Here is a 25,530-nt window from a genome sequence, read left to right as displayed (position 1 = left end):
TACATGAACGCCTCTTCCTAACAGCATCTTGTGTCTAGAGGAATCTTACTAAAACTTCACTGGTGTCTGTATAACTACTGTGTCTCTGTGGAACAGACCAGCTGTGACCCTCAAATTAAAATCTTAGTTTAATGAAAATCCCTAAAACTAACTTGTCAGGTGAAAAATCACATATCTCCCAGTACAGAAAGGTAACATATGACATATGTTCCTATATAAAGAGTTCCTTACAAGGTGATACATTATTATTATTATCAAATTTATACATCTGGATAGGCCTATATGAAGATATAAGTTTATAACATATATCAAATACCCACAATAAAATTGTGTATGTACATATAGTAAAAATATCTAGGCCTATATGGTGATGTTGCAATCGTATCTTAACCATAAATATTTAATTTATATATGCAAGTTTATCAAAACAGCATACATATTAAAAAACTTTATGGTTATAGCCTTATATGTTTTTCTTATTAACTTTAAACATATCTATCTTTTACATTTAAATATATAATAACATATATTGGCAGGCTTTGGTGTGGTAGATAGATTTTTATGTAATGTGTCTACAGTAGCCTATAAACATAGGCCTACATATTTGTACGGGCTGGACATTTATGTTGATAAATACAATTGTTCCAATTTCTAACAAACTCCAAATGTATTCGTTACTCATATGTTTTTACTTCATATGTAGCTATATTTCATTATGGGAATTCAACATACGTAGGCTATATTACATTTGCGGATGGGTCGTAGTGTGAAGCAGTTGAAGGTTCAGATCTTTCTCCAGTGAAGCTCCTTGTTAGTTGATCAAAAGATGCCTCAACAGTCTGGAGGTTATTGACTGTTAGAGCGGGAAGTTATTTCAGACACGAACAGAAATATTTGACTCCGACATGAAAAACTATTAAAAAAATTTGAAAAGAAACGTGAAGAAGATTAAAACCTGCTGCTTTCTAAATGTATAAATACACATGTATGCACATACACATGTTTAGAGCATGCGGGGCCACCGGAGGAGCACTTGCGGGCCGAGGCCGCAGGCAGCGGCGGGAGGAGGAGCGGGACGCCGGGACTGAGCCGCAGCAGCAGCCGAGGATCAGCTTCACCCTGCGGAGGATCCACAGGTCAGACACCGCTGCTGTAAACTCCCGCCAGCACTGTCCCCTCTGTGTGCAGAGGCCAAGACGCATTTTAATATTTCGATATTTTAACATTTAGCCTAAATAATTAATTTAATTTAAATAATTAAATAATGAATTAAATGGCCATTATTACTGTGATTATTTCCGTTCAGTCTCTTTCGATTAAATTAATGTATTAATGTAATTCATATTGGCTTTACATTAAAGGAAATGTTTTCAAAATCTAATAACAATAAAAATAAACCAAGTTTTCCTTCTTTTTTTTTTGTTGAATAAAAAATACAATTTTATTTTTAAATATAGGCTATTGTTCTTCAGGTGCTTTTTAAAACCAAATTCTCAAATGAAAAATTATATTTAGTCTAAGTTAAACTGATGACATATTAAAATGTTCATTTTTAATCATGTCAGCCTAAAGTCACAGAGGATTTTACAATCTGAGCAACAGGGAAAAACAGAAAATAAACAAAAAAAAAAAAAAAAGGAAAATTGTTATCAAGAACAATAAAGGAAGAATTTCTGTTCTTTCAGATTTTCAACACATGAAGGAAACTTTTTATTTTATTGCATTTTATTCATATCTTTTCCAAATGTGAACACAGGAAGTACAAAGCTTCTGTCATATTCTTTTCCTTTTCAGAGGAAACAAGTCGTACAGTTAGTGCATTCGATCCTAAAATGATGAAAAAATAGATCTGACTAAGAAGAAGAAGAAGAAGGAGAAGAAGAAGAAGAAGAAGGAGAAGAAGAAGTGCTACATAAGGATGTGATGAGGTAAATCTGTCCAGGAAGAAGAAACAAACAGAACTGATGCAGTGAGAGAAACAAACAGACAGTCCACACATTATTATTATTATTTTCCTTATATACACATCAGATGCATAGAATACTTTCAAATCCATTTGACATAAATACCTACATTTGTTTTTGTTTTTTTTTTGTTTTTTTTTTTGTTTGTTTTTTTGTTTGTTTGTTTCCAAAAAGACAAAAACTACCAGCAGAGCAAAAAGTGAAACTGGTCCAAACTGATCCAGCATCAGCTGATTCCTGGTTGCTGCACGTCTGCCACAGTGCTGCTGAGCAGGGCACAGGAGGCTGCTCTCTGAGAAAGCTGACCCCCAGCGTCAAAACAACTATAGTCGTCCTACAGGAGTTAATGATGGTCCTTTTATCTCCAGTACTCTCTGTGATGTTCTTTATTTTTATTATTGTTAATAATCGATCAGACACTAACACACTGCTGGTTTGAGTCTGTGCAGGGATCTCACGACAATAACACAAATCTAGAACAACACAATCTGCTCTGCCCTAAAGCACAGGTGGAGCTATAGTTGTTTTTTGTTTTGGGGGGGGTGGGGTTCTTACAAACAGCCCGGCAAAAAGAAGATCACAGGTTCCTCCAACAGGAAGTGCAGAGTTTCACCTTTAATGTACAAATTAAACTCCAGTTGCTAGACGTCATCAGTCTGCGATGTTCAGCTCATTCCACCAGCTTCTTGGGGAACTTATTTTTCGTGTTATATTTTAAATGAAACATGTATTTGAACAAAGGTGAATTAAATCATTGTGGTAGGATGTGTTGTGACAGTTCACAGCTCAGCAGTCGTGTGTATTTCTGGTCTTTGATTGAAGCTGACACTGAAAGTCAACAGTGTGTAAGAACATCACAGACTGAGGGTTTTAATGGAGACTGAGAGCTTCAGTTTGAGGAAAACTTCCTCCAAGTAAAAAACTTCTGTCTGAGGTCAGGGTGGATGTTCTACCTCTCCCCACACACCCTCCTGTTCCTACTTCTCTGCTTCCTGTCGGAGGAGCCTTGTTTTCCTCCCTCAGACATGTTTCTGGGTTCAGCAGACTTCCTGTGCGCCGGCCTCCGTCTGTTGCAGGCAGACGCTCAGAAACCTGCAGCCGAGCAGCTTCACTGAGTCCTCTTTATTTCAGGACTCTGGTTTTGTTTGGCACTGAAACCGACCATCGAGCGTTCAGTCAACAGCTGTGTCCATGTTTTTTATTTTGGCCTCTGAGAAGCGTCAGATCTCCTCTTCAGTCCAGCTCCAACAGGAAGTCAGGGTTTTTAAGCTCCTCCCTCGTGGCCGATCAGAGTTTTTTTTCCCATCATCATCTTGTCCATAACAGGAGAGTTGTCCTTTTGACTTCCTGCTGATGCCTTCAGGGACACCATCAGTCCTCAGACAGGTGAGCTGTCCAGGTGTGTGTGTGTGTGTGTGTGTGTGTGTGTGTGTGTGTGTGTGTGTGTCTGTGTGTGTGTTCTGTCCAAATGTCAAAAATAATAAAGTCTTAATGTGACTGTGGTTAGACTGGACAGTCTTGGCATGTTTGACATTTACACATTTTTCACATTTTTTAACCAATTTATCAGGACAGTTCGACAGATTATTGCATCCCTTAGTGAAACGGTGAGTTTGTGACGAAGCAGAGAAGAAACTTGAGCTGGAATCAAACTGTAAATGAAGATTTATAAACTCAGAGCAGGTTTTAACTGATTTCATTCCTGCTCAGTTTGAAATCTGTTCCCTCCAGATGTTTTTGTCTCTGATGTTTTTGAACATCAGCATCGGGCTGATGAGGTCTTAAACACCACAAACGACGCTGAAGTCATAACATCTGTCTTTGAATGTGGAGATTTTTACAACAAGATGCGATCAGTAACTTTCAAGTTTCTGTTTTATCATCATCACAAGCTGCTTCTACTCAGATTTTAAATGGTTGTAGGGTCATGTTTCAGACATGATTACAGATGTGTTTCAGTCCTACATGTTCATGCATGAGTCACTACAATGAAACAAGAGGAAATGTCTCATGTTGCAACATCAACTTTTATTTTGAAATTGAGGCCTCTAGCTCCAAATGAACCTGCTCAGTAGCAGTAATAACACTGACCTCAGGTCAGTTTTTTTGAGAAATGAAGTGATTCAGTAACAGTGAAACAACTGGTTAGAAACAGCTCAGCTCACTTAGTCTCTACTGAACCAGTGACGACTTTAAACAATGTTGATTTCAAGTCTCTTTTTTTGTCTTTTTTAGACAAATGGAAACAGCGATGGAGCCTCAGAGCACAACGTTCACTCTGAGGTTAAAATCTGTGGTTTAAAGGTCCATATAGTATAAAGGTAGATGTCCATGTGTTTTCTGATTATAAAGCAGGTCCAGGTTCTAAATGAATACTGTGCAAGTATCAAAGCCTCAGTCCACAGAGAAATGCACACAGCCTGTATTCAGAAACTGAGCCTTAAAATGAGCTGTCAGGACTTCTGTAATTTTGTGATGTCACAACAAAGTTGTCGCCACCCTCAGCCATGCCATAAGCCCCGCCCACCTGGACCCACCATCCAACCTTGTAGGATTTGTTTTTTTTTTTAGTGTTTACCTGAAATCTGCTATATTTTTTATTGGATCACTCAGTCAGCCAATCAGAAGAGAGGTGATTGGCTGACTGACCTGTTATTACTAGAGCTCCAGAGAGAAGCCTGAGAGAGGAGATATAAAACTTTTTGGTTTTTAAAACCACAAATATACCTTCTTATGGATATCTGGATATGGACACTTCAAATAAAACACAGAAGAAGAGTAAAATATGTAAAACAAAAAGTAAAATATTAAGTTTATGAATCTACAGGTTCATAAATCTTCATTTACAGATTCGTCACAGCTCGAACGCTTCACGCTGAGGCAACGCTAGCCTCATGGCATTTAGTTTTTTTTCTTGTTTGATAGTTTCCTGTTGAACAGCGGCCTTAGTGATCTCAGCGACCTCAATGACCTCAGCTCTTTCTGCTCTGACAGAGTAATACATTTGGTGTTTTCTGGAAGCTGCTTCTGTTTTTTGTTTTTTTTTTATGTTCCAGTGTTTTGTTATTTTTTTCAAATGAATTAAACACATTAAAAGTGAATTACTACAAATCTGCTGCAAAAATTTGTAAAATCATGACAACGACAGACGTGGGTGAGAGAAACTCATCAACCTGAGTTTAAACACTGAGCTGCAGTTCATCGTTAGCCGCGTTAGCCTGTCCTGTTCAGAGTCTGACAGCAGCACCTGAACGCACTTTTAAGGTCGTTCAGGTTGTTTGTGTGATACTTCAGCTGATACAACTTTATGGAGGTGTGTGTATGTTTGACTGTGTATGTGTGTAGACAGCTGTGTGTGTGTATGTTGCAGTCTAGTCCTCGCTGATGACGTCCACATCCTCCCCCCCGCCCTGCTGCGTGGCTGCTCTCCAGCGGCTGACGTGTTGACTGCCCTTCCTCTTCTGCAGAGCTTCGGGAGACTCCTCCTCCAGCTTCTGACGCTTGTGCTTCGTCCTGCGGTTCTGGAACCACACCTTCACCTGGACGGAGAGACAGGTACAGGTGAGATTTGATTAAAAAAAATTAAAAAAAAAACGTTTTAATTTTTGTCCAACTCCTCTATTGAGTGTTATATGAAAGTGTTGGAATATCCCTCTAATACTAACAATGATATTATTACTGTTACTACTCTTCTCTTTATGCCTTTTCTGCCTTTAATCCATTTCCCTCCTAATGTCTTTGTATTCTGGATTTAATAAATCAACTCAAGTTTGCATAAAATTGGTTTAATCTGTAGTGATGCATAATTTAAGTTTTATATTAACAGCAGTCCACAGGTGAACTTAAAACTACAGCAGCTTCTCTGAAACGCAGTCGATACAAGTCGCCTTACAGACAAGACTCAGGGCTGAAAGTTTCAACTGCAACAGTCAGCCTTTACTTTGAAAATAACTGGTGACAAACCAATTTCACCACCAAGTTGATTTAGTATTTGCTCTGGAGCTTTTGATTGCATCACATGATCTTCCTCAGCAGGTGGCGTTTGCTCAGTTTAAGGACTTTTCAACAGCAACTGATGAAGCCTGTGGTGAGGTTGTTGTGTCAGTTAAAACTTAAAGCTTCTGTGTCTGTCAGTCATGATAATAAATGAGTGAGAGCTTCACGGTGAGTTCACGTTTTTCTGCCATCGAAACATGAACATGAGCTGCAGGACTGTCAGAACTGGTCCTGGAAAAGTCACCGTGCTGATTCAGAGCTCGTGTTGCACAATCTGTCAGCGTGAACCAGGATCCAGAACCACACGGTAAGAGTGGCTCCTCAGAGCTGCCAAGGGCCCGAGGTGACACGTTAATACCAGCTCCCCTCTGTGAAGTTGTGTAATGAAGATACTAATGTCACTCTGACAGTGTTACCTCAACGCTGACGAGTCCAACAGTTAAAAAGAAATATGTGGAGGTGGTTTGACTTCTGTCCAGGATCAAACTCGTATCTGCTCTGTCTTTTTCATTTATGAGCTTCACTTTAACAAAACTAGACATTAGAGGACGTGATCCAGATTCAGTAAAGACAGATTCAGATTCAGTCACAGAGATGAACGTTTCATCACCGATGGTTCAGCTGCTGTTAGTGTTTGTTGTGCAAATCTACAGTCGCCAAGTAGATTTTAATATTTTCTACATCACAGCCTGATGGTGACAAAAGAGGAAAGGTCAGCAGTCACTGAAATGATTGGTATGTAGTATGAATATAGTACAGAGCCACAGAGAGGTTGTGGCAGTGAACAGGCAGTGATAAAAGCTGCAACACTGATTATAATCAACTAATCATTTATCTAATTTTCATGCACAAATGCCAAAAACAGCTGTTCAGCCTCTCAAATATAAACTGCTTCTCTTTGTTTTATTTGAATGTAAATTGAACATCTTCAGAAAGAAAACAGACGTCACCTCAGACTCTGACAAACCGTGACGGACGTGTTCTTACAGATTTTAGACTGAGTGAGAAAATAACCGGCTCATTAATTAATAATACAAATAATTGTCAGAATTGTCCCAGTTTGTTTGATAAATCACTGACACAGTGTGAAAACTGAACTGTGTAGACAAGGGAAGAAAAACACACAAGACAAACAAGCCAACAGGCTGTTTTGATCCAGTAACACAACATTGACAAAAAAAACTAACAACAACCCAGGACAGTGTCTGTACATTTTCATGTGCTTGTAGTTCATACTCATATTTCACTTTTTACTGCTCTACACACACACACACACACACACACACATACACACACACAGGTCTGATCCCATGTGCTCAGGCTGGAGCTGTGTAAAGCTCTGCTGAGGTTTGCTTCAAGATGACAAACAACAAAACTAACATGAACACATTATTTCTTTTGCTGCTGTAACTTCAGTAAAACCTCTAAGCAAGTGAACATGAAGCTGTTGATGTGAAGAGTTTTTAAATCCTCAGATCTCTGCAGTGGCTCTGATTGATGGATCTCTCTCTCTCTCTCTCTCTCTCTCTCTCTCTCTCTCTATCTGTTGTGAAATTAGCTCATAAATAATTTGTGGATGATTCATGTTGTTCCTCTGGCGTCAGGGCTCATCTCGCTGTCAATCACTGCTGAGAAAAGGCGGAGGGAGCTGACTAACCGTCGACTCACCCCCCGCCCATCATTCCTCTGATCTGGATCATCACCAGCAGCCTTAAATACAGTGTGACGTAAGATCAGACCTGGTTTCATCCTGACACATGAAGACTGATCAGAGACCAGGACTTTGACTGAACCACAACGATTTCAGGGAAATAAGAAGCAGCTGTCGGTCACCGAGCAAGGCAGCGACACTGTCAGGGTGTGAGGTTCAAATTCCAGTTGATGTTGAAATACAAACACAAAGTAGTTTTACTGTAATTTAACTGTTGCATATTGACTAATAATGTGTTTTTTCCTATTATTTTATTAAAGTTTCTAATGTAATGATTCTATTAAATCTATTAAATGCTTCATTTCTGATAATAAAGACACAGTTTTTACAATATTATAAATGGAGGAATTTGGAATTCCTTCACTGAATATACTGTATATTATTCATTCATTCATTCATTTGTTCAAACACAATTATCATAATTTGCTTACCTGTGTCTTTCTGTCCTTTCATTATTCATCCAATTGTGTGGTTATTCCTAATTCATATTACATCTATTTAATTTCATTAAAATTATCACTGAACTATTGACAACAAAAAAATTACAATTTCTGACTTCTTTTTGTATATTCATTCATTCATTCATTCATCCATTCATTCATTATTGAATTCATTCATTCATGCACTTATTGTTATGTCCTGTCGTGTGTAGCTATTTCCTGCAGTTTTCATTCATTCATTAATATTTCCTGTGCTTCATTTAGCTATTTATACAGTTTTTATATATCCACTCATTCATCTATCATTCATTTACTCATTCATTCATATTATTCAAGCTGTTTTTGTAGATATTATTTTATGGACAATACTTATTCAAGCATTCACACATCCATCTATCAGTCATTGATTCATTTTTATTTTAAATTGTCTTGTTTTGTTTTTTCTCAGGATAATTTTCATCCATTCATGTGTCCATCAATAACATCAATAAACTGTCAAGTCTTCTTGTTTCCAGATATTTATATTCATCAGCTCACACATTCATTCACTCATTCATTCATTCACTGTTGAATTATCAGTTTGTTGGTTCTTGTTTTTTTGATCCTCGTCAGATAAAGGTTTTTTTTTAATAAGACACGTTCTCAAAAAAGAAAAATAAACTACTGTAAAGGCTCTCCTCCATTTCCCATCATGCCCTCCTCCTCCCTCTGTTTCCCATCATGCCTACCTGTGTCTCAGTCAGACACAGCCCACTGGCCAGCTGCTTCCTCTCGGCCCCGACCACGTAGTGATTCTTCTCGAAGGCTCGTTCCAGACGCAGCAGCTGAGACGGAGAGAACGCTGTCCGGATCCGTTTGGGTTTCCTGGAGAACGGACCATGAAGCAGCAGGTTCTCCGGACTGCTGTCCTCCCCTTAACACACACACACACACACACACAGTGGTTAATAAATGTATGATCTGACAGGTTCAGCAGTTGTTGCGTCTCTTTGTCATCATTTGATTAACTTTTTAACAAGACAAATTAACAGTCACTTCAAACAGAGGCTCTGGCCCTGGGGCCCAGGCCGTCAGGGGGCCCCTGGACCTGCTTGGTAATCCATCCATGTGTGTACATGGTGTAAACATTTACACAGATTGTGTATTTTGTGAGAACAAATAAAAAGATAAACGTGTTAAAGGAGAAACAGATTGAACATGTCTATAATAAAAACCATTTTAACTTAATACTAATAAATTAGATTAATCCATTCATTAAAGCTTATTGTTTTTAACCATCTTTATCTTTTGATTTCAAAATGTTTTTTTAAAAAAAAACAAACTTTTTAAACAACAGCTGGAGTCCAGTGTACAAGTAACACTTGTTGCACATCTGTCCCCAAACTGCTTTAAAAAAGCAAAAGGTCCACACAAAATGTCCTCCCTTTCAAATTAAAGGTCAGTTTTCGAAAGTATCATATCCTCTAAAATATATTCACTACATTCATCTTTATTTACTTTTATTTATATTCGTGTATTTAATATGTACTCAGTGAGTAAATGTGAAGCTGGTCCTCACAGAGACAGACAGACAGGAGCTCACTGTTGTTAACACACGTCACCAGACACACACAGATTTGAATGAAGACGGCTGACGTGTGTGTGTGTGTGTGTGCATGGGCGCGTGTGTATATGTGCAATGTTGTGTTTGCTCTGGTTAATCTGATCAAATACCTCGTGTGTGTATGTTGCAGCAGTTATTTGCAGTAAAACCGCAGACTGACTGACTCAGCGTTGTGTTGCTGCTGTATCAACACAACCTGTTGTCATCACTTTAAAAAGAACAGCGACTATTAACAGTCAGTTTCTCCGTTTCTGCTCAAAGAACAAAAACTAACCATGACACTGACTGACATCCGTCACTGTGTCAACCTTACTGCTGCTTTGTGTTTATGACTCATTAAAAATCAAACACTCTTCTCCATGTTTATGGTCTTTGACATGAGGATCAGCAGTTCGACACAAATGTAAATGTTCCCGCTCATTGTGCTTCGTCTGGAGGATTATTGCAGTATCGGTGGCCCTGAAGTGTTTCCAGGGGACACTAAAAAGTGATGAACACGTGTTATAAAGCATCCATGTTTACTTGTTGTTCAATTCTTTTAACTTCAAAAGTCACAAAACATCAAACAACAAGTGCGTCCCAGCTACGTTCATCCCCTGGAAACGCCTCAGTTGTGTTGTGAGTATTTGTAACTCATGAGTTGTAAAACTGATGAAGATGTTTTCTGAGTGTGTTTGTGTTTTGTCTGTTTCCATGTGTTTTCTGAAGATATTGTGTGTTGAGCTCTCTGGGCCACCGTAGTAACCAGCAGTTCTACTTTCTCTCTCTTATCCATGTAAACATGATGCCACAGTCTGAGAGGAACCAACCTCTACACGTACACAAGTACAGTTACTTTTCACAGTTACAGCTTCCAATAAAGTTTAATTATATGAATTGATTAGTAGAGTATGTCCGTCTTTTGCTCCACTACATTTATCTGATGTTACTTTGAACAAGCAAAATGTAAATCAATGTCAACATGCTCAAACTGCCAAACTACACCTGAACTTTCTCAACATCAAAAACATCTTAAAGTTTGATGCCTCAATGATTTAATACTCAATAATATTATACTACTAATACTAATATTTAGATATTTGATTGTAAGGTGTCGTTTTCCTGCTCAGGTCTACAAGTGGAGATTGAAACTGTGTTTTTCCACCGTGGTTCTGCTGATTTGACTTCAGTGATGAAGTGATTTGATTTTTTTCTCCAAAGAAAATTTCGCAGCTGAACGAAACAGAAGCTCATTTGTTTATGAGACGCGCTGACGTGTCGTTCACTAAAGTCGTACGTTGTGTTTGTTTGTGTCGCAGCTTTTGCTTCAAACCCACACTTGACATCTGCTTTATTTTTCTGACCGTTTATTGAAATCGCACGTAAATTTTTCATTGTACATTTTACATAAAAACAAATCCATGCACAAGTTCTGTGCAACCACCGCAGCTTGGCTGAAAGGAGACGCTGCCTACGACACGCGGTACGCAAAGAAGTCGGTTGGTTGGCGGCGTCGAGGAGACGAAGAGGACAATGATGGCGTGCAGAGAGCCGACACGTGCTCACGTCTTTTATCCAGCGTTAGCGTCTATAAAGTTATATTCATATGCAAACTCAGGCCTGACTGATGGATTGCTTCGGTTCGGTTTGCAAATGAAACGGTTGGTTTCTGTTGAGGGTCAAATGACCTGGGAGGACGCTGTAATGTAACAACAGAGGAGGTTTACAGGGAGGTCAGAGGTCACGAGATCAGAACATTTTGCAATTACATCTATTCTGATTTATTTTGTGTTTTATGCCTTGTACTTGCTATTTCATTTCTTTAACTGTGTTTCTTCCTTGATTGTCTTGAAAGGTGCCTTTCAATAGAATGTATCATTATTATTATTATTATTATTATTAATATTATTAAACTATTATAGATCCATGGTCACATTATCAGTTATTTGAAAGAGTAGCCTGCTGTTAACTAACTAACTACTGAAGTGTTTGAACTTTTCTCACAGTTAAAACTAAACCATCTCAAACGTGTTGACGTGTAGTTTAAGTAAACACTGATGTTAAAAACAGATGTTGTGTTTCTCTTTGTGTTTGTGCACTGACACACTGACAAACACACATTGGACATATACTGTATAAATGTTCATCTGTTTTCAGTAACATGTACACCTGGGCAACTTTCCGTCCATATAACCACATTATATTCTACAGGTCTGTGTTCTCCACATTGTACATATTTGTACTATTTTTGTATTTTAATTGTAAATATTTTATTTAAAATATTTATATTTTGAAATATATTTAAGCTTCCTGACCTGCAGAACCTGCTTTTGTTTCATCTTTCTTTATATATATATATTTTTTACTATGTTTATTGTCACGAATACACACATACATACATAATATGATATTTACTATAATGTTTCTATCATTGTAAATTTATTTTTATTTCATTTTAATGATATACATACATACACATACACATACTTCATTGCCACATGTTGTGATAATGTAACTGATCATCTATTGATATATTGAGTCACCCGATCACTTGAACATGATTAGCACTTTTTCACAGGCGTCTCCAGTGTTTGAGAGCTGCAGACCATCAGCTGTGGATTTATAGTCACACCTACATGACTGCATCTATCTAATATTTGTTCTTTTGCTCCTGAGGTTCAGATAAATCCTGTTTTGATCATAGATGTCCTGCAGCAGAGCAGAGGAACTGACACACTGACAGAAAACAAGACCAGACGAAATCACTACGACCTGCAGTTGTGACCTCCTGTTTCTAGTCTCTACTGACCTTTATTTTGAAGGTTTGGACCCCTTTAAAGATACCAGGTCATAGTCTGGAAGCAACTGATGATGATGATGATGAGGATGATGACATGCTGTAGCCTCATGATTACAGATGAAGGTCAAACACCTTCCAGGTTTTCTTTTTCCTCCAGTGATGTTAAGTTCAATAGGAAAAGGAGCTTTAGTTAGACTACATGGCCAAAAGTTTATGGACACACCTGAATCACTGAAACCAAAAGATTGGGGGCTGCTGTCCACATACTTTTGACAAATTAAAGTGAGTTCTGTTGGCTTTAATTTGAGGCGTTTCCTCCCACAGCTGATGAATCATGAACAGCTCTTTTTAAACAAATTTTACGGCAAATGAACTTAAATGTAAAATGCTCACGCTGATTATTTGGTATAATAACAGTCAGAGTGTAGAAAATCCTCCTGCTGATGAAGCTGCTTCTTCCGGATCAGTGTTTAAAGAGGAAGTTGACTCAGTGAGACAGTTTAAATCAGAACCAGACAGAGTTCAGTCAAACTGGACATGTTTCACTGACAAACAGCTTCAGCTGCTGTGGTGAGAGAGGAAGAGGAGGAATGTAAACAGGGGCGGGTGTTGAAAACAGAGCGATGATCTGTGACGTGTCAATCAACAGGCTGATTGTTGCTCTTTAGCTGACAACTGTAACGGGTCAGTTTGTGCTGTAAGATATTTACAGACACCAGGAACATTGAAATCATGACTCATCAAACTCACTGAGCTGAGGAAGAGGAGGAGGAGGAAGAGGATAAAGAGGAAGAGGAGGAGGAGAAAGAGGAGGTTTTGTTGGGGCAGATGGTGCATCAGGCTCCCCTGGCACTGAAAACAAGTCCAAACCTGTTAGTGTGTGGGTGTGTGTGTGTGTGGGTGTGTGTGTGTGTATGAACTCATGCTGTAGTGACACAGACCTGGTTACAGTGGTTACATTAAGAAACAGGCAAAGAAAACAACAACAACCAAGTTGAGTCCAACATCAACATTGTGTTTATCTTTCCACGTGTGTGGAAACTTCATTGTCATTAAAATTGAAGTGTGTGTGTGTGTGTGTGTGTGTGTGTGTGTGTGCAGGTTTATTAAGACATCCTGTCAGTGTAGATGAGCTTAGCTCTGATGTTTTACAGCTACAGTCACACAACGTTCAGGAGGACACAATAGATCTAAAACTACACGAGTCCACTGCAGAAAAGAGACTTTACAGGATTTTATTTTGAAAGTCTCTGATGACACTGTAAAGTATGGCAGCTGTTTCTCAGCCTCTGATAAATGATGGAGCTGATATTCAGTCAGTCTCATACATGGTAGGTTCTTTCATAAATGTCCACTGTTTCATGTCCTAAATCATCCAACAGTCACATGACCCTGAGCTCTGAAAACCACAACAGTGCTAGGAGATGTGTACAGTCACCAAAAGCATAGTAACAATATAAAATTATGTAATTAATGTTTTGGAAAGGTCAAGGGTCAGCCTGTAGGACCAGAGAGTTTGATCCAGCTCCTCATCTTCATCTCATTGTCTCTTAGTCCGATCCTCCTGCTACATTATCGTCAGGTGTCTGCTAATGATGAACGTGACACAAGTAGTTTTTATTTTTGATGGACGTTAAACACAAGTAGAGTTTTTTATTAATCTAAATACACAACTTTATTCGAGATGACGAAGTGAGATGTAATCTACCAAGACTTTCCTGTAACAAACAAGCGTAGGTCGTCTGTCAGTAGGTTATTATGACCTATATTTAAGGATGTTGCTAGGCGACATCTAGTGGTCGTAGTAATTATGACAGGAGCAATGGGGAAAAAAGTGCGTTGACGTAGTATATAGGGCAACAAAGTCCACAACAGGAGGAAGTTGGGGTGGATGGATGGGTCAACAAAACACAGGAGTATAACACAGGAGAGCGGTGTTCGATTCCCATGTGAAAGTAGCAGTTTATGTTGTTTCTATTATCCATGACTGTTCATTGTTTTATTGTAACCATGACAACAAAGGTCGTCTAATGTTGAGGAAATACTCATTTTAACCCAAATCATCATCTTTTCCTAAACCTAACCAAGCCATGACCGTTGTTATAGTAACCATGGCAACGAAGGTAGGTACAGCACTGTCGGTACAGTCCGCGTGTTTATTATTGTAGCTATGGCTGCAGTGGGGACACTATTTCAGGGGGCACTGCTAAGGGTCGTATCAGAGGGCTGACGGTTGTTCAGGTCGGAGGACTGGTTGGATTCACAACATTTCCTCACTGTGTTCATATAAAACATGATCTGGTCACAGTTATGTTTCCTACTGATGCGTCCCGGGTGCATTCACACCTGAACCTGAGCTGACCACTTGTGATCGGATCACTCAGGACAGATGTTAGTACCAGGCCTTAACAGGGTCTAAACATCTTAGCTGTTGCAGTTCAGTTATACGTAATATCATTTGTAATCTGATATTATATTGTATATAATATCATTTGAAGGAGACAGAACTGTGGGGGAGGAGTCACGACCAGCTCAGAAAGGATCATCAACATGTTGATAAACAGAGCATCACATTTCAACCTCTCCTCTGCTCCACAGAGAATATCATTTACTAAGTAAATGTTCACATTTACATTTTTTTCTGAGCACTGTAAAGACTGAACCTCAGCTAATTTGGTTTAAGTTCTTAATGTCCTCATAAATAAAAATTTGAATATACATTTCCATGACGATGACCATGTGGTATGACTGACACTTCCTTCTAGCTGTCCCTGGACTCTCTAAAAGGACTCCATCTTTATTACATCCCACCAGAGTTCCCCTCACACCTGATCCTTAAACATCCAGGACAAGGAGGCAGAAGTGAAGTGAGGCTGACAGCTGCTTCCAGATAATGAATAAAAATGAGTCTGAGTGAAAAGAGCAGGAGGAGGAGGAGGGGGGAGTTAATGGTTAACAGCGACAGGTAACTCTGCTCGTATTGCCTGATTTTTAAACCCTGTCTCCTCTGTTTCCTGTCTCCACACACCAATGAGACACACACACATCTCTCCATCACCCTGAAAACACACACTGAAGGTCACACACATGCCGTCCTGCGACCCCAAACACTCACTACAGCACCAAATGTGTATTAATCCGCTGCTGAAAGTAGTCCCCATCAAATTATTATCATTATTTCCTGCAGTGAGCAGCTGTTTGAGGTGATAATGTCTTTGTTTAAAAAATGAATCCAGTTCTGAACAATGAGTTGATCTTAAATTTGAATCCTGATTTAAAAGTTTATGTTTTCCAGGTAACAGGAGACACAATTTTAATTAGAACTAACATAATTAACAGGACTGAACTGTTTATTATGGATGAATAGTTATTATTTTCTATAAGTATAAAACTGGCAGATAAATATTGAAAATAATCATTAGCTCCTTTTAACAGAGTCACAACCAGCAGTTTGTCATAATTATAATATAACTGAAGATCTACAGCTGCTGTCATTATGTGATTATCATATCTGAATATTACTGATACAGATGTAACTGGTGTGATGTTTTAATTAACATGAACTAAACAGGTCAATTTTTGAGACAGGGCCTCAATACAATCTACTTAGTTTATCTTTATAGCCTGTTCTTCCTTTATTTGAACAAGTAGAGGTCAAAAATAAAATTCAAGAAGAGACGAGGGCAAAACATTATTATAACAACAAATGAAGACGACTGCCGGGTACTATATAAGAATAAACACAAACTCCAGTCAAGACATCTGATCCTATTCATAGAGAGATGGATAAATTTGTCATTAGGTTTGGTGCAGTGTCCTGTTTAGAACCATCAGGATTTAAAAAAAAGTTTAATCATAAACTAAATCATAATCTCAGATTTTTCAGTCATATTTATGAGGTGAATTATCAGCAGAATTATCCTTTAAACTCTAACTTTAAAGTTAGTCCTCAAATATCAACATACACACTTTTACACATTTACAGCATCAAAACAAGTTTCCACTTTTTGCAACCATGAGATTTTCTGTTTAAAATCCTAAAATTCATGACAGTCAGTGTTATGAGTCTCTTCAGTCCAGACAGAGTCAGTTTCTGAGTGTTTTTATAGCCACAGAGAGAAGATCACAGCTCTGAGAGGAACACAAGCCTCTAATCTGACATGTGAAGAGCTCTCTCTGTGTGTGTGTGTGTGTGTGTGTGTGTGTGTGTGTGTGTGTGTGTGTGTGGGAGCACTGATGAGTTGGACCCCCTTTGGGGATGACCTGCAGCTTAAAGCTCCTCCTGAAACAGACTCCCATGCTGATCCTGATGGGACCCTCTGACTGAGCCCTGTGACCCCGTGTGGGTCCAGAGCCACAGTCTGACAAACTACACGTGCAGACTACACATCCAGAAAGTAAAGCGGTTGTACCTGTTGCGGACCAGGTATTAATACAGTAGTAACTTAAGGATGTTGTTACGGATGTTGTTAAGATTTTTGTGTTATTAAGATTATAATACATTGTTAATTATTGTTTTTGACAGGGTAAATGATAAAATGTTGATTTATGTGCAAAACCCGTTTAGAACTAAAAAATAATAGGCTACAAACAGATAAAAATAAAAAACAGAAGGAATCGAACTTAACGAAATGTCAAAAAAAGAATTTCAAAATATTTTACAACGTTTAATAGCAGCTGTAATTTGTGGTATAAAATTAGCTTAATTTGTAATTTATTTAAAATGATGATTATTTGTGTTTTAGGGAACTGTGAAAGCATTTTTCACTATTTTCTGACAATTCACAGACAAAACTATTAATCAGTTAATCAATAAAGTGCCCACATCTGCAGATTGATCAATAATGAGCATTATCATTAGCTGAACAACCAAACAGGATGCATGAAATAACAACAAACATTAAAGAAACAAGAATCACAAGGAACCAGACTGTTCCTTTCACTTCTTGTTTGCACTTAACATTATTTACTCGTTGCAACTGGTTTTCACACTGACAGATGTTAAACTGTGATGAGACTGACGCTGATGAGGTCAAAGACACAACAAACCAGTAACATTACAGTCAGAGGTCAGAGGTTGTGAATGATCAAAAAAAAAAAAAAAAAGACGAACTCTGGACTTAAACTTTTCTTTTCAGTCATTAGAACGAGGAAAGTTCTGGTTCCAGCACAGACGCTGCAAAAGGGCTGAAACTAACTATGAGATTTATGATCAATGAATCGGACAGTTATTTTCCTGATGAATCAACTTTCTATCAGAAAACGGTGGCCCAGTTCAAGGTGAGTTCAAGGTGACAACTTCAAATGTCTTGTTTTGTACAACAGTTCAAAACTCAAAGATATTTAGTTTGCAAAGACATAAAACAGATAAAAATCAACAGACTCACATTTAAAACTCACTGAATGATTCATCAATGATGAAAATATTCTGTGGATTAATCCCCTGATCGTCACGCTGAACCAAACTCTGTTCGGATAAACAGAACTTTTCCTGAGGATGTGGTTTGAACACTTAACTCATCATCCACGGTGAACAACGTGACACACGACAAGGAGCAGCACCATTCAGCACTGTGAATGCTAAGCGTTGAAACAACATGTATGTTAAAAACTCTCCACTGACTCTGGTCATGTGGAGATGACAGTCAAGTGCTTTTTACATCAGTCAGTTTCACTATTTAAATGAAACTTAGGCCCTAAATGTGAAATTATTTTATAGTCTCATTTCAGGAGCACAGTTGAATATCAGTGCTTTATATTTGAAAACTCTTTAATTTTTTTTACTAATTTACCAATTTTATTTATGCATAATTTACATTTATTTGATGTATATTGTAATTTATTTTTCATATATATATATATAAACACTTTTATACATTTATACATTATTATACATTTTTTATTTTTTTAAATTCATTTATTGTTATAATTTTATTGTATTTCTAAAATTACCTTTCATTATTTTTATATTTTATTTACTTCAAGAACATCATTATTCTATCCAACTCTAATGGTGTTGTTATTTTTCAATTACTTATATGACTTATTTAAATGATATTATATGATGATATTTTATCAAACGGGATGTAATTTTAAAACATTCCCCCTGGTTGTCTTCTTTGGTCACAAATGAATCATTTTTTAATTATAGTTTTCTATACAGTAAAAATACAGAATTTCTCTCTTCAACATTTGAGCTAAAATAATTTTTTTCTTTCTCTTTTTTCTTTTCTGGTTATTTTGTAATTCGACTTTTAACAAACTAATTTCACTGTAGGGGCCTGACATGAAAACTCAGCTGATGTTGGTCCCCGGGGGCCACTGCTTCACTGCTGCATGTGCACTGAAAATAATCAGTCAGTGTAAATGTAACTTCTCATCAGTAATTTTTGGACTGAGAAGCACTTTAAAAGGTAAAAAAAAAATAACTTTCATATGAATTCTCCTTAAGCTGATTTTCCCATAATGATTTTTCTTTTCCCGCTGATATGATTTTTTCTTTATGTCACAACCTTGTTTCAAATTCCTTTAAAATAAACAGACGCAATGTAGAGACAGAAAAAGTTCGCTTATCTAAAGATTTTCTCACATAATTTCATAAAAGGTAAATATATATATATATATATATATATATATATATATATATATATATATATATGTATAATTTCAGGCTCTAAATAATTAACTGAACTCTGCAGTGTTTAATAATGAAATTAACAATAATCATCTGCAATTAAAACGGCCGCATTCAATTAAATTTTTCCAATCGCACGTCCTGCAGTGTTTTATGAGTCAACAGTACACAGCAGTTGACAGTATGTGATGATTTATCCTGCTTAAACAACGTTTCAATAGATTTTTTTTTTTGAAAAACATCAACACTAGTGAGCGCGTTTTATTCTGAAAGACTATAAACATTTGAGACAGAAAATAAAGCCTATTATGGAAACATCACAGAGGAAATATTTCATTGTTTATGTAAACGCATTGTGCCACCTTTAATAAGGACCTGACACTTTAAATCCAGCTACATTTCGTCCGCACTGCTTCACGTTGTCTTTGGAAGTTGTGGTTCAGTTGTGTGAAGTTGATGCACAGTTCACCTGGATTCACCGGGGAAAGTAAACGGAGTTCAGTGGTCAGAAATAAATAAATAAATAAATACCAACAAATGTGTTGAAATTCGTCCTTGTTAATGGTAGTAATGAACCTGAGAGGCCTCGAACACATCAGCACACTGCGTTATCATACAGGGAAATACTGATATTATAGCCTACAAAATAATGAGTGTGCAAGCTCCGGCAGGTCCATCAAGAACACAGCACACAGAGTCAGAACTAGAGGAGCTGCAGGTTAACTAATATAAAATAAAAGATTTAAAATTATAAGTGAAGTACATCCAATGTGTGGAGGGGGGTGGGTGAGTGATCCTCAGAAAACACGACAAGCTTTTAAAATGATGAAATGAAAACAGGAGAGAAAAATATCTGCAAAACCCGCCACATTAAAAAATAAATAAATAAATGCATGCAGACTAAATGTGAGAAATGATCTTCTAATGTTAATATGAATAGTTAATAATCTGATGAATAAATATTCTGGTCACCTGCGTCACAGAGAGTCAGTGAACTTTCTCTCTCAGACAAAAACAGTCCGAGAGTAAAAACCTTCACAAAACAGTCCAATCATCAGATAGATCAGAGGCTCAGATTCTCCGTTAACAAACCAACAATTCAGCATCACAACTCAGTCAACATGCAAACTGCAACCAGTCTCTGCAGTCTGCCTGATGGGCTGTGCTCAAAACTGTTTCTGCATCATCATTTCAAAAACAATTCTAGATTATTATTAGTAGTATTTACACTCCATGTTGTGTGGTCAGCGACTTGTCCACAAGGAAAGTGGAATATAAATGAAAAAGTAACACTAAAAATTGAAGGAAAGCACTGAGAAAAATTTAACATAATAATAAAAATGAAAATAGTAATTAAAATTCCAGAGAATAATCAAACTGCTGACAGAGGAAAACATTTCTGTTATGATATGGACCTGATTCTGACTCCACACGAAGACACAGCGATGAAAAATAAAGTACGAGATCAGAAAGAAAAAAAGAGGAAAAGACTGAAATCAAAGCTGCTCAGATTCTCACAAACCTCCACGACAACAAGATGAAGAAACTCTGAACCCACAAACATCAGATTAAATACAGGAGCACACCCTCCCTCCTCCCGGCTCACCTTGGAAGCGGTGTCCCAGGTACCGGCTCCGCAGCACCCAGGGGTAGAAGCTGAGCGCGTCCCGGTGCTGCGGGCTAAAGAAGCTCTGCGGGGGGATCTGCAGCGGGTGCAGCGGCAGCCCGCCGGGGCTCTGTGTGTGCGTCCCGGGTTCCTGGAGCACCATGTCCGGCCCGGCCGAGTACAAAGTCCTCCCGCTGCTTCCCTGGAAGCAGGAGCCGAAGACCCCGGCGGCAGCCGGGTGCAGGGACTCCGGGAACCTGAGCGCCGTGGGCCGGATGGGCTCATCCCCGGAGCCGCCGCCGCTGCTGTGGCTGTTCGCCTCCTTCCCGACCAGAGACTCTATGGTGAAGCATTTCTTGTTATTGCTGTGCTGGAACATTGTAAGCACCTGGAGCTGGGTGGGGGATCAGGATTACGGTGAAGATATTAACAAATCGGTGTCCACTTAGTCCAGTTCCTCGTCTCGGGGGCTCAGATTCCCACCTTCCCCCGGAGAGCCATAACTCTCCCGGAGATTCCGCCTGTGCGTAAAAGCCGTGAGCAAATCCCGATCAATGCACCTGGAGGCGGGTGAAGTTTCCTCTCACCTGTGTCCGGGGCGGTGTCTCTGCACGCTCTCCGCTCCGCTGCGGCCGCGTCTTGTAGGTTCAAAATCAAACGAACTCCTCTCAGGGTGTCCGGTCAGGGCGCAGCGCAGATCCTCCGAGCAGCAGCCGGGTGTGAGCGGAGCGCGGCGGTGCTGCGGGACTCTGATCAGTCGGTGTGTCCTCACGCCTCCTGTCGCCGCATGCTGGAGCCTGAGCCGAGCCGGGAGTGTCAGTCACTCAGTCAGCGGGCTGCACACAGATACCTGCCCTGCCCTCCCTGCCAGAGGTGCGCTGAGCATGCGCACAGGCTGCCACTCCAACAGCCATTTTGTTGATGAGTGGATGACGGTGACGGTGGCATGATAAAAACGTTGAAAGTGATGATGATGATGATGTTGACTGACAGTGATGAAGAGGATGAAGGTGAGTATGGATAAAATAAGGAGCAGCTGTGGGTCAGTGATGAAGATGATCGCAGCAGCTGCTCTGCGTGTAAGTCTGTCACTTTTTAAGGGACAAGAATGAAGTTTGGCGCCTGTTTCCTGCCCTGTGTGCAATAATGTGTGTGTAGGGTACCTTTAAGCCCACTGCAGCCCTTACAGGCCCTGCGTTCATTTAATGAAACCCAGCTTTATTAAGCATCATGCATGATGCAGCAGTAATAAGATCTTAAATCTAGATTTCAAAGCAGGATTCCTCTTCAAGACAGTCTGCAAAATTAGTTTATAATCCCAGCATGAGCCCAGACACATGCAATATATGACATAGCCTATATGTCCCTATATCAAGAGTAATGTTGCATATAGGTCACCTAAATAGGCTTCATCCACTGGATATGTGGATATAAGTTTATAATAGGCCTACTCATAGTAAAATTTGTATATGTACATATATTAAAAATATCTATATGATGTTTTTTTCCTATACAACCAGCCACATATGTTAATGATATATATTTAATTTATATTTGCAAGTTTAGTAAAACAACATATGTGTAAAGATTCTATATGTTTATGTTTTTCTTATTAATGTTAATATCTATCTTCTTATTCTGACTTTTAGACTATTGGGCCTTATTGTTTATAATATCAACATATGCTGACAAGCTTTGGGATGGATATATATTAATGTAACATATGTCTACGATATAAGCATATAAACTTAATCATACATATTTGTATGGTCTAGATTATAATTTTTAATAAAGTTTTTTTTTTTTACACATTTTTATTTTAGATGTACAAATATTTCATATATGGAAATTCAATATATGTTCATATATTACATTCTGTGCTGCAAAAACCCAAACACATCTGCAGTTAATGAAATGACAAAAAAAAAAAAAAAACACGTCACCAGCTGTGAACCTGGGAGTCACTTTGATTTCACGTGTGTTGGAGTCAACAATAGAATTAATCCACTCAGCTGTATTATGTTTGTATCCATGGTGACTATAAATAGTGCTGTATGGTTATTTTTAATAATCAAATACATTAATTTAATCAATCAATCAATTAATGATGATGACATAGAGGCTGATGGTGTTGTTATGAGGAAGATGATGAATGGAGCCTCGATGCCTGTAACCAAACATCAAGGCTGCATCAGGAGACAGAGGAGAAGCAGGCAACAGCCCAGGGGCCCCAGAAGAGAAGCAGGTATCAGTGAAGCTCAGACACTTTTGTCTAAAAGTGACTTAAACACTTTAAATGATCAAAATTGCTGCCACTTAATTTTCTGTCAGTTGTTTAATCGTTTCAGCTGTAATTAGTTTATAATTGGGCGTCTGGGGAAATATTGAACCTGCTGTGAACTGAGGAACAAGAACAAGTGTTTCATACATGAGAGCAAATCATATAAAATCTCTAATGTTCATATTATATTCAGAATGTGTGAAATTACATTTATTTTCTCTTATTTCCCATTAGTCAAACTTTACAAATCAGCCCTGATATCAACAGCACGACAACAGTTTTATATTTGTTCTTTTATTTGGAAATCCAAGAGTCCTGGAATATCCTGGAATTTAGAGGAGTGGTTCTGGACAGGAAAATATGGATGAAGAAATAAACACAACAAATATGAAATACGAAGAGATGTGATATAAGCAGAGGGAACTTTACTCGTCCGTCAGACTGTGTGAAATTTCACATTCAAACCAATAACTGATGTTTTTTATCCAGTTGTTTTAAGCAACAAGTCATGAAGACACATCATCACATTTTAATATGATCAAACAGCTGTTTATCTCCACATCCAGCTGTTACACACAAACATGATGACTCATGTTGTGGTGTGTGTGTCACCTGATCAGTCTCAGTCCAGTTTCCCACTCTTTCACCTCAGTGTTTGGTCTCCACCAGCTGCTCTGACTGAGTGTGTCTGAGACTGTGAAGCTGTTTTCATACTGTTTTATTATGAAAGTATAAAGTACAGCCCCTTTAATACAAATCAATCACAAGATGAAAAGTGGAATAAATGAATTTGTTTCAGTTTGATTATTGAAGATTCATTGATTGACTTGTTCACAGTCAGTGTCAGGTAATGACAGAGGGAGGTGACCTCTGACCTCAGGGTCAATTGTCTTGTTCTGTGTCAACTGACCTGTCACTCAGACACACACACACACACACACACACACACACACACACACACACACACACACACACACACACACACACACAGTGAACAGCATGTTTTCCATTTTTATGCTGAAAACCTAACAACAATTTTAATTATTGATTAACCATTTAAGTCATTTATCAATTAAACTTGTCAACAGTTCTCTGGTGTCAGTTTCTCCAGAGTGAGGATTTTATGTTTTTGTGTGAATATTTTTGTGTCTTTGTGTTGCTTTGGATGCTGAAAACTGAACTCTAAGACAAACCCCTGCCTTGAATCCTGAATGGCTTTCCCTCTGTCAATCATCCGCTCACATTTAAATCATATTTTACTGTAGGCCTACAGGCCCAAGGCCCTCTGATGCCTGGGGCCCCTGGGCCAGAGCCTCTGTATGAAGTGACTGTTAATATTAATTGTTTGAAAAGTCAATCAAAGACACAAAATCACCAAAATGAGAGACAAAAACATTAAAAAGACACACAAAACAAGAAAAAACGTACACAAAGACACAAAACTAGTAAAAAGAAGTGTGAGATGACTGCAGACACAAAACCAGTGAAATTGGACTCAACAATCAAAAAAAGACATAAAAAAACTGACTACAGATGATGTGTTCACTTGATCTGGGGGTCTTGTTCCTGTGTAGGAGGAGTGAGGGCCCGTCCACAATTTAAATAAAGCTGAACATTTCTGTGACACCTGTGTCGCTTTAACAGACAGGTGAGTCCAGGATGTATCAGCACGTTTCCTGTCTCTGTGACTCGTGTCCCCGTCACCTCTTAGCCTCCTTCCTCCGTTCATCAGACACAGTGTGGAATTCGGACTCGACCCATGCGGCCTAGACTCGGCCCTTCCTGTGCAGCTTTGGGACCTGGAGGACAAATGCCAGCCCATTCAGGAGCCTCTAATTGTGGCCCGGGAAGCTCCACAAAGGCCCCCTGCCTCTGCCTTCAATAGGCTGCCCTGCGGAGGCCCGTGTGAACCGCAGAGCCCCTTTTTCCTCCCCATCCTGCCTCAGTATGTTGGCCTCCGCCCCCCCTTGCCCCTCCAGCCCCCTCCACATGTTAATTAATAGGCCTTACTGGCAGATTTGGATCCTGCTCGGCTTTGATTGAAGGCAGCCATTAGCATCTATTAATTTAGCCTCTGGCGTTTTATCGTCGGCTCTGAAAGGAGGAATTAAGTGGTGTGAGTTATTGTGAGGACTCAGGGTGTGAGGCTGAGTTAAGATGTGATTATTGTCCCCGCAGCCTGGAGCCAGCTAACTGCTGCTAAGCCCTCTTGAAAGTGAAGGGGCGACTCCTCTCATTAGAGCTCAACAAGGGAAAGATATTAACAGGAAATAACTGCAAATTTCTCTTTTCCACCTCTAATCTCTGCTCTTTATGTCCCACGTGAAAAGGGCACTTAAAAATGTAAAGGGGGGACGAGAGGAGCGCGAGCGACATGGCCAAACAGCGACAGTGACGATACAGTAGTCCAGCCGGTGGATGTCACCTCAGAGCTTTTATTTTGTTATTCTGAAAGACAGGATTTAATTGGTGGAGGAGGAGCAGCTGCAGTTTGGATCAGTTCATGTTGTTTTACA

At 38.8% G+C, this 25,530-nt stretch overlaps 1 protein-coding gene across 1 annotated transcript; it reads right to left on the bottom strand.

The window, feature by feature from the left end:
• Positions 1–1,704: 1,704 nt before the first annotated feature.
• On the bottom strand, positions 1,705–21,680 carry emx3 (empty spiracles homeobox 3). The gene is made up of 3 exons (XM_071458330.1): positions 20,734–21,680; positions 8,840–9,024; positions 1,705–5,503 (listed from the first exon to the last, which is right to left on the bottom strand). The coding sequence occupies exons 1-3, from the start codon at positions 21,110–21,112 to the stop codon at positions 5,336–5,338; spliced, it is 732 nt and encodes a 243-aa protein (XP_071314431.1). The 5' UTR covers positions 21,113–21,680; the 3' UTR covers positions 1,705–5,335.
• Positions 21,681–25,530: the final 3,850 nt, after the last annotated feature.

This window comes from Trachinotus anak, unplaced genomic scaffold (genome assembly GCF_046630095.1).
Source record: "Trachinotus anak isolate AG129_WGS33_773 ecotype Australia unplaced genomic scaffold, CSIRO_AGI_Tana_v1 ptg000021l, whole genome shotgun sequence".
Classification (NCBI taxonomy): domain Eukaryota; kingdom Metazoa; phylum Chordata; class Actinopteri; order Carangiformes; family Carangidae; genus Trachinotus; species Trachinotus anak.
The sequence above is the reverse complement of the archived record's forward strand: the minus strand, read 5'-3'. Positions and strand labels throughout refer to the sequence as shown.